This window comes from Corylus avellana, chromosome 11 (genome assembly GCF_965113065.1).
Source record: "Corylus avellana chromosome 11, dhCorAvel1.hap1.2, whole genome shotgun sequence".
NCBI classification, from domain to species: domain Eukaryota; kingdom Viridiplantae; phylum Streptophyta; class Magnoliopsida; order Fagales; family Betulaceae; genus Corylus; species Corylus avellana.
In genome coordinates this window covers 4,037,350-4,047,771 of record NC_142500.1, presented here as the reverse complement: position 1 = coordinate 4,047,771, position 10,422 = coordinate 4,037,350, and the positions used below count along the sequence as shown (strand labels likewise).

At 33.6% G+C, this 10,422-nt stretch overlaps 1 protein-coding gene across 2 annotated transcripts; it reads right to left on the bottom strand.

The window, feature by feature from the left end:
* Nucleotides 1–3,669: 3,669 nt before the first annotated feature.
* Nucleotides 3,670–6,640, bottom strand: LOC132166105 (uncharacterized). Of its 2 annotated transcripts, XM_088511804.1 has the most exons (5): nucleotides 6,550–6,640; nucleotides 6,167–6,460; nucleotides 5,329–5,460; nucleotides 4,068–4,412; nucleotides 3,670–3,936 (listed from the first exon to the last, which is right to left on the bottom strand). In XM_088511804.1, exons 3-5 carry the CDS (start codon nucleotides 5,370–5,372, stop codon nucleotides 3,882–3,884), a joined length of 444 nt encoding a protein of 147 aa, XP_088367930.1. In that variant the 5' UTR covers nucleotides 5,373–5,460; nucleotides 6,167–6,460; nucleotides 6,550–6,640; the 3' UTR covers nucleotides 3,670–3,881. The 2 variants fall into 2 exon arrangements, with proteins under 2 accessions (XP_088367930.1, XP_088367931.1); XM_088511805.1 differs by lacking the exon at nucleotides 6,550–6,640 and having other exon boundaries at nucleotides 6,167–6,543.
* Nucleotides 6,641–10,422: the final 3,782 nt, after the last annotated feature.

Below are 10,422 nucleotides of genomic sequence, written 5' to 3'. Positions count from 1 at the left end.
TAGTCTTTTAGAGAGGTTTCCAAATTCCCACACAGTGACACAGGTTTCCGAATTTGTGTAATGGTGTTGCCCATGACTTATTTTCCTTTTGCTAAGTGACTTTAATTAGTTAATACTTTGTTTATTATTCATTAATGAATTTTATTTTAATTTGGGTTTGGGTTGGTTTGATGTTTTTTTTTTAAGTGATGGCATTTGATGGGATTTCTTTGCCTTTGGTAAAAACATTTTTCATTAACTAGTTTTGCTAGTCTAATTAGCATTCATTATGTTAATTAGTCTATTTGCTTTGGAAAAATGTATTTTATAATATATATAAAAAAAAAAAAAAAAAAAGTTGAAATGGATCAATATAAAAAAGCTTCAATTTTTAGCCCAAAAAACAAATATTTTGGTCCCAACAAAAAGTATTTGGTCCCTAAAACAACTCATTTTTAATAAGTTATTTTAGGCCAACAAAAAGTATTTGGGCTCTCAAAAGTCAAAAAAACTCATTTTTGGTTTTTGGCCCAACAAAATAAATCAATATAAAGCTTTCGGTTAAATCGGTTAACCGGTTTAACCGGACCGTTTAACCGTGTACCGTCTTAACCGAAATTATCGGTTAAAATTCTTATTGGTTCGGTATCGGTTAATAAACCGTTTAACCGAAAATTATCGGTTAATAACCGATAAGGTCCTTAACCGGACCGTTTTGACCGATACCCAGGCCTATTGAAGATTGAGAGGTTGCCGTTTATTAAGCTGCTTTGAACAAAGGTTTTAAAATAACTAGTTTCGTTCGAACGATGGATTGAACTGTTCGAATGCTGCTTCGCGTGGTTTTTTCTTATTTGGTCTCTTAATTGTTCTAATAAACGATTTTCTAAGAGACTAAAAAACCATAGTGCATTGTGCATTCTTCTCTTACAGTTTTATTTTGATAAACCAAAGACATATATGGTAGAATCATACGATCCTAATCGAAAATACATACATTTGTCTCATACACTATGGAGATGGTGAGAAAATATATATTTTACATTCTAAATGGGCTTTAATTGAAGATGCCATTGTTTTTAGTACAAAAGTTCCTATAAAAATTGGAAATCAAGTGGAAGAATTATCCAAAAGTTATGAAAGAACTATCACGATAATAGATAAGTGGGGTGCTTGTCTGGAACAATAGTCGTGTGTCAATTGCAAAAGTTTTATAAGTACGAACATCTTATAATTTCTAATTCATTTTCTAGTTTTTGATTTTATTTTTAAAAAGTTTTTCAAAAGGTTTACACTTTATCATTAAATTACTTGTTTTGATTGATTTACTGCTTTCTTTATATTTTATATTTTGTGATTTTTGTGTGATTGCTAACTTTTAAATTTCATGTTATTGTTACATACACCTATTCAACCTTCTTTGGATTCGTTGTTATATTTTTCACTAAGAAAAGCTTCAAATTAAAACAGTAACCTTTTAGCTTATTGCAAGACAATTAGGAAACATAAAGTAAATATATAAATATACGTATATGCATGTATGTATGTGTGTGTGAAGATTACAAAGTTTAAAAGCTTTTACCGGGAGGTTTATGCGAAATCCCAAGAGGATGGTGCTCCCAGTTTGTAATTACTCTCATAGCGGTCGATGTAAGCTCACTATGCTTCATAATAGCATTACTCGTATGCGTGCATCCTGCGTCCTAATGTCATGCAAATTATGCAATCAAAGGTGATAGATGATCCATCTTCTGCTATTGGTTTTGAGACTTGGACAAAAAGCAAGAACATTAATATCAGAAATTCATGTGCCTTCTCTTTAATTGGAAAACTTGTTTTATTGTAGAGCCCATTGGGCCTCTCTTCATGAAATTCAGGTCCAGTGTCCTCATACTCAAATTAGAAAAAGGAAAAAAAAATGGTAATATAAATTAAAAAAAAAAAAAAAAAATTGTAATGAATTCTATCTTAAGGTACTATTTATTTATTTTTTAATTTTTTTTTCCTGACAAATTAAGGTGCTAATGTTTAAAGATGTGGATTGGATCTGTTAAAAGTGGACTGTATTGACAGCACACCAAGATCCATCGACTGATAAAGAACCACAAAGCATTGCCAAGCTTCTACACAATTAAATATAGTTATTATTAGAAAATACCAATTTTCCTTCTCAAGTATTTGAAAGGTTTTTGTCTATTTAAAACCATACCCAGAACATGCATCACTATCAATGATGGAGAATTTATCTAAAATTATGCACCATGGAAAAATCCATAAAACTACCATTATACAACTATAAATTTTTCCCCCATCAAATTAGTATCTTCTATTTTTGTGTTTGCAAAAAATATAAGTACTTTTATCTTACATAATTTTATAATGTACACAAATCTTATACCTATATTCTTTGAAAGAGAGGGAAAGTGCCATGTATTAGCCTGCAAAAATGTTGATGAATGTTATATCTTAAAAATGCAATTTGATATGAATTTACTAGAGGAGTCATAAAATATGCATATGAGACATCACCATCATGAAGCATGACAAAATCCATGGCCTGAAACAGAAAAAGAAAATGACAAAAACATCATGGATAGCTTTAGTGTCCACATCCACAAACTACAACCTTCAGGCACTTGGACCACCAAACTTTAAAAATGTAACTCCCCCTTCCAACAACTTACAAATCACACGCTTCCCTAACAATTAACAAAAACCAAACCAAAATCTATATATAATTCATATACCAATGGAAAAGTGAGCAAACAAGGTAAAAACATACAAGTAAGGGTAGATAGAAAACTTGTATTTTGTAAAAAAATGAAAGAAAAGCTATTATGAAATATATTTTCATAAGAAATCAAAAAAATAATTTTGTACCCTAAGCTTAAAAACAATTAAAAATAAGCTGCTACTAGTACTATTACATAGCCCACTTATTTTAAACACCTGCCCACGTTGTGTGTAATTAAAAGAGACATGCCCAAATCCCTGAGCAATCCGATACAGGAGCCCAACAAACAACTCAAAAGCCCATTAACAAAAGGCACATATAAAACTCCTTCCTTTTAGAAGCTCGGTAGAACTCCACCACAAAGAGACAACAAAGATAAAATCTCACACAAAGCTACCCATTTATTATCCCAAAGCCACATAGACCAGGACTCGTCAATCAATGCGTATCATGACTATCATCCCTTGTCGAATAAAGTTGTTAAACCAGACAAAAAGATATTTAATTCTAAAAAAAAAAACAACAACAACAAAGCACCACCCCCTACATTGACCCCAGTATAAACATTACATGCACAAATAAAGCTAAAAAACTGGTAATGGGCATACGAGTAGCCCGGCCAATATTGAAGCCCAGCCAAAAGTGGCTGTTTTTTTTAGACAAGATAGTAGATAACTGCCGCATGAGACACCCATTGTAATTATAAGAAGACGTGTGAGTCACAACAAAGAGAAAAGCGTTGTAAATGTCTAGAACAGAATCATAAAAGAGGAGCAACACTGTAATGTCCGTCAGATCTGAATGTGTGCCCGGCAGTAAACACATAGTGAACATTGAATATGAATTTGGAAATCCCCGTAAACCAAAAGGGGAACCTGTTATACACAGTAATCACTACCGTATCTAGCTAGGACTCCAAGCAGAAAACTAAAAAGACAGATAAAATCAAATCTATAAACTTGAATCCAAGACTTCACTCCAACAACAATCGCTAAAATGAAACAAAAATCAATGAGAAAGCCAATAAAAGCTTGAAACATAGTATAACCTTTTAGCTTATAGCAAGACAATTAGGAAACACAAAGCAAATATATAAAATCATGCAACATGGAGAATCTATGGAAAACCAAGGAAAGAAGTGATGATTTAAGAATCTGGCGTCCCCAATCTATTTCCCCAATGACTTAATCTGTTGAGCTACTCGTTTCAATCGGATAATAAACCTGTGAAAATTGAAACCACCACAACGTAAGTAAACAATAGAATAAGAAAAAAGTGTATATATTAACACAGCAAATGAAGTATAAAGAACAATGAAAGGAAATTGATCAAAGGTTGTAGTCTAGGAAAGTACCCGAGCCTCCGGATGAAATTTCCCCTGGTAAGGGTGATGGTGAAACCCCCCTCACTCGAGTAGTTCAACTCTAGTTTCTCATTTGCCATAATATCAATAGGATGAATATATTTTTTACTCATTTCCCTGGCACCTTCAATGTAAACAATTACATATCCTGGGCGGCCTCCAGCGGGACCGGGAATATCTTCATGGCAAATATATTCGTGCTCACCAGGTGGAATTTCCACAGTCATCACTAGAACATCGGGAGAAGTCTGTCTCACTTCCACCATCATTGCTCTATCATGCACGTTTTCAACCCTAGTGTTTCTTGAAAAGAGTTTGGGCTGTTTGTCCATGGAACTGCGACATAATAAATGTAAAATAAGACAAAAAAGTTACTAGATCGACCCACTTTTAAACTTTGAACTTTCAAACAAATCATCCAATATCTTCGGATAACTCAGCAAAAATAATAATAATAATAATAATTATGAAAGAAGAAAGGTTAATCCATGACCTATGGGTTGGTGATACCATCAATATCAGTAATAAAGTTGATAACATTGCATATCACACCGTTATAAGAGTATAGCTTATAGAAATTTATGCTCCTGTTTATTAGCAGACGACCTTATTTAGTTGATTTCGACCGGAAATGATCCGTTTCCAATGGAGAGAATCAAGTTAGTGCAAATTTGAGGGGCAAAATTTTTTATTTTTTTATTTTTTGGCGTCAAATTTGCAGTACCTGTAACTGAATCTGTCCCATATGACTAAATTCATGTCGTCATCGGATGTCTTTTTGGTTTTTGAGTAATTTAATATATGACTATCGATCTTGATCCCTCTCTCTCAAAATGTCTGTGGGGTTCCTCATCAGTAACGCAAAAAAAATAAAAAAATAAAAAAGAAAAAAGTGAGGAAAGAGAAGATCAAGATAATTTCATTAACATGTCCGTTTGGCGCGTTTGTAAACCACCGGTCCCATAGAGAAAGATCCCCTCCCACACAAGGAATGGCATAGAAAGAAAGAAAGAAGAAAAAAAAAACGCGTTGAAAAATAAAGAAAGATAATTTCGTAAACAACGTGGGTGAAATAATTGGAAAAGATGAAGTGGAGAGGATTTAGGATTTGTCCTAACTGGATCCTCTCGGAGAAGGGCCTTTTTTAGGCTCAGAAAAATAACAAAAGACATGTGCATGGATCCTTGTAGCTGATTATTCAAAGAAAATGAAGAGATAAGGTATAAATCAAATGGGGTTACAGCAGGAATACCTGATTCGGTGTTCGTTTCTGAGGAGGTCTTCCTCGAACAGCATCAGAAGACAAGCTCTGAAGGTCGGCAGCGAGGGACTTTGTCGATATCTCCTCCCTCCCCCAACTGCCCTCTCTCTCTCTCTCTCTACTCTGAGATTGACAATCACAGAGTACGCATTTTTAATCATTTAAATGTAGTGTCATTATCATTGACTCACTTTCATATGAGTCTACGACCAGTGACAGAGCCAAGATATGGTGTGAGGACCGAAGAGGAACAAAATTAAAATGATACAATAAAATAGTAAAATATATATTTTTTAATCTCTTTATAATTATATTTAATAAATTTTAATGATGATTAATTACAATTTTTCTTAGTGTTTTTTTTTTGTCCGTATGAACAACATTTATAGGATTGCAATTTGCAATCGACTCAAGCAGCGGAATTGTATATTAAACTTTTATATAAAACACCACTCTTCTAGAATTTATCTGCTCTGCTCTGGAAGAGAGACACAGAAAGACTACGAAAGAAAAAAAGCGTTAAGTGACATCACTCATTCGCTCCTCCTCTTCTTCTAGAAGAGGACGGATCTGTCCATTCCAAATGAAATGGATAAGGTCCATTAAAATGCCCCTCGATGGAGAAGGGAGAGGATCCGTTTCCCTTCTAGAAGGCCCTGTGGCTGTGCAGGAAATCTGGTGTCCTTAATTACCATTCTATCATGGTGGCCCGGGCCTAAATGGCTCAGATCTTGGGCTTAGAGGACCTCCTGGCACAGCTGTGGCCTTAGCCGAACCCAAGTCAACAGAATGAAGCCCATTCGATTTACCCGCTGTCAAAGATTCCAACCTGTTTGAAGAGAAGCCATTTCACTCGTCAACGGAGGACACTGCTGAGTGCTCCAGATCCTCCTTCAGCTATCGCCAACGCTTGCAGCCCAAACCACCGCCGTAACAGGTTGTTGTTCTCGGAAGCAGCACCTCCATCCAGATCCACACCCGCGCGATCCAACACCACGAATAATTGACCAGAAATGTCCTCTCCCATAGGGGCCAAGGGGGGAGCAGCAGAATGCATATCGGCAAGAACAACGGAAGGAAGAGGGAGGATTACTGGATCAGGCTAGTCAGGACGCAGATCAAGCTGCAGAGTATGAGGAGTTTGAGAGCAAGAAAAACTTGAATCAATGAGAAAGCAACAATAAAAATGTTTCAGACAAAAAGGATTTCTACCTTCAAGAAGGGTTGTCCAGAGCGTGAATCTCGAGGGTCACTCACTGAAACTGAAGTCCGCGAAGACCGATCTGTGATAAGTTAACTGATAAGGAGGACACTTGTCAAAAGCTCCAGACTCCACTCTCTCAATTTTTATTATTATTTACACTCCAAATTCCTCACCTTGCTGGATCCATATAGGCCCATGCTACCTGTTTTAGGCCCAAACTGTGTTTGGATGGGCTTGAATACAGTGAAATCAAATGAGGCCAAGAAATCAGAAAAAGCCTAAACGAAGAAAAATGGAAAACATATTTCTTTATTTTTTTTACAAATTCAATGAATTTATCACTAAATTTGTGGACCCATATAAGTCTTGTAGGGACTGATCCTCATGTAGAAAAGCAAGCTTGGAGTGTTCCATATTTTTAGCAACGTGGGATTGATCCTCTTCCTGTTTATTATTTCCTGAGGCTAATCGACTTATCAAACATGTCTATAAATATAGAGTGCCATTTGCTCTTGCTTCAAACTCCTTACGAGAATACATAGATGCGAAAATATCTCTCCAAAGAGGTTCTCCATTTTGGCTTTCTTGGATATTAGCTTGAATCTAGCCCTTTTTTAACCTTTGTTTCTTGCTATTCTCATTAACTTTTTATTATTACAATGTTATAACCAACTTGATATTCAAGTTATTGCTACTGTAGACCAAAAGATTTAATTACTGCTCATAGTACTTGTCAAAAGTTAGGCCCCGTTTAGTTTGCGGAATAGACTCTTGAATTGGACTAACTAACACTAGATATAGCTAATCTTTTGTTTGGTAAGACTCTATTCTTAGAAATAGTCTATTCTAATGGGACTACTAATCTCATACACACAAGCTTAGCTAAGCCACTAAAAAAATGAGTGGCTTAGCTAATCATTTCCTGTGGAATTAAATTAATTGTTTAAATTGTCACAAAAAATCTCACTTGTGAGATTAAATTTTGTTATCTCTCTCTGATTTTTATATATTTCATTCTCTCTCTTTCTCTATCTCTCTATTTCTCTTTTTCCCGTTTCTATATTTCGTTATCTCTCTTTTTCTTTTCTCTCTGATTCTTTTGGTACAGTTTTTCTGTTTTTTTATTTCTTTTGATTCTCTGTACCGTTTCTCTCTGATTTTCTTCTCTCCGTCTCTTTGTTTTTTTTTTTTAATTTCTGTACCTTTTTTTTTTTTTTTTTTTTTTATTCTGTTTCTCCGTCTCTCTTCTCTGTACCATTTCTCAGTTTTTATTTTTATTTTTGATTTCTTTGATGGAGAAACAGAATCTGCAAGGTTTCTATAAAATACAAATATATAATCTGTTTTTTTATTTCAAGATTGAGTTTGATTCTGTTTTCTCAAACTATATTTTTTTTTTTATATAAATAACTTTGTAGCATAATTGCAAAAAAAAAAAAATGCCACATACCTAACGTAATTAAAAAAGAAAAAGAAATTATAGTAAAATTGTTTATGTTTCACAAAAACAAAAAGAATGAAAGCCCTTAATAATATAAATTGTATTTGTATTATAAGGGTATTTTAAGAAATTTGATCACAATATGAGTCTATTCACCCAAATATTGCATTGTACCAAACGAATGAATATGATTAGCTAATCTATTACAGCGTTACAATCAAGCAAAAGAATATGAATGGGTAATCTATTCCATTCTTCTATTTCCAGTAATAGCTAATCATTTTTTCAATGGATTAGACATTTTGCGAACCAAACGAACCCTCAATTGATGAATTGAAAGCTTTTTTCGTATGTATAAAGCACAATGGACATTTGTTGTACAAAGATCTCCGAGAAGTGCCACTTTATGGGTTGAGAGAAAAAAGAGCTGCTAGGCAATTTGATAAAAATGGATTTTTGAGATCTCTCTCGCTCTGTGGATCATAATATATCTTAAATGTCACCCATTTCATTGGTACAAACGGTTCTTTTAAGTACAGCAAGTTTTATGGTTGATATACTGAAGTTTGTCAAAAATTTTGTACATTTAAAAAGTGTCGACCGGTGCCATTTTGGTGAGAAGCAAAGTCCTAATACTCCGATCCAAATAGAGTTCCATCATAATTAGAGTTCCCTTAACATTTCACACATCTGCAATTGTTGAAACAAACACAAAGATAGAAGAAGAAGAGAACTTCCGTAGTTGTTCTTTACCTTTTTAGTGAGTTCCACCATAATTACGCAATTACCCTCAAGACTTTTTTTTTTTTTTTTTTTTTTCATCTAATTTAACGGAAATTAGTAATTAAAGATTTAAATTGAAATTTTTTGAAACATTAGAGGGGTACATTGCTAATTTTTAAACTTTGAGATTCAAATTGAAAAACACCTAAAACTTCATGAGGGTAAAGTGAATTTTCTCAAAATATTAAATATTTCAAAATAAAGGATCTGGATCATAAATCTCGAGGGTCGCTGAAACTGAAGTCCGCGAAGACCGATCTGTGATAAGGAGGACACTTGTCGAAAGCTCCAGACTTCACAATCTCAATTTATTATATATATCTTCCCATTTTATTTACACTCCAAATTCCTCACCTTGTTGGCCCAAACAGTATTTGGCTGGGCTTGATTCGCTTGAATACAGTGAAATCAAGTATAAAACATCAAAACACCATCTACCACACCAAAGAATGAAGACACTTTCGTTGCAGCATTTTATAAAACGTTCTCGCTTCATAATAATAAAGCCTCTCTCTAGCTGTAAGAAATCTCCCTAAATGCAGCATCTTCATTAATTTAGATTTACATTTTAAATGTAAATTGTAAATTACTTCTCAAAACAAAGAGAAAAAAAAAAAAAAAAAAAATCCCTCAAACCGATAATCATTGCACTTGTACCTTAAACCTTAAAATGCTATTTGTGACACTTGTTTCCTCAAACTACTATTTTTTTTTTTTTTAATTGGCACTTTACCTTAAAATAGATGGAAGATGTCACCCGACCCACACGTGTGAATGTTTTATTTAAAATACCAAAAATGCTTTGATTTTAAGAAATTGGATTGCAATTCTAATTCATTAGAATTAAATTATTTAAATTAGCATTAGTTTATTTAATATTAAGATTAGGTTATTAGAATTAGGGTTTATTTGAATTTGAATATTAGAAGTTTAGGTATTATCACTTTAAGCTTAATCTACTTGATAGGGATAAAGTTATGATTAGATAGGATAATAGTTAAGTTGGAATGCAATTCCAATTCAACTAGGATTAGATTATTTAAATTTGTATTAGTTTATTTAATATTAAGATAATGTTATTAGAATTATAGTTTATTTGAATTTGAATCTTAGAACTTTAGGTGTTATCACTTTAAGCTTTATGTATTTCTACTTGAAGATCATAATCAAAGAATGAATTAGACGTACATCTTTGTACAGCCTCAATTGGATTCACTTGTAGTTTGTCTCCAACTCTAATTGGAGTTCATTATCAATACTATTTCCATTTCCACATTCATCCACCAGTCATCCCTTTCATTAGAAATTGCGTATCATATTTATTCTTTAAAAAAAAAATGCAATAAACATTTTTAGAGGCTAGGCCACCCCTTTGGGCGAAACCTCGAAAGGATGATTCGACCATCCAAAAGATGACTTTGCCGGTACCTAAATTAACCCTACAACTCTAAGGTAGTTGGGCCACCCTCTTCAAGAAATACTCACCAAGTACTTATAACCCTTCTGTTTAAGAAAAAAAATTTTGGTCAATCAGAATTAATAGCAAAATTTATAGTACAACGAAAGCTTCATCTGGACTTGAAAATGCTTTAAATGCTAATTTGCTAGCGAGTGTTATATGAAACAATTAAGCACCTTCTCAGCTTCCCTTTTAAAT

Excerpts from the sequence above, each read along its gene's own strand:
- LOC132166105 (XM_088511804.1), bottom strand. The coding sequence starts at position 5,372 with ATGCTGTTCGAGGAAGACCTCCTCAGAAACGAACACCGAATCAG. Across the intron at positions 4,413-5,328 it reads AGAAACGAACACCGAATCAG|TTCCATGGACAAACAGCCCA; the intron begins GTATTCCTGCTG and ends ATTATGTCGCAG. Across the intron at positions 3,937-4,067 it reads AATTTCATCCGGAGGCTCGG|GTTTATTATCCGATTGAAAC; the intron begins GTACTTTCCTAG and ends CAATTTTCACAG.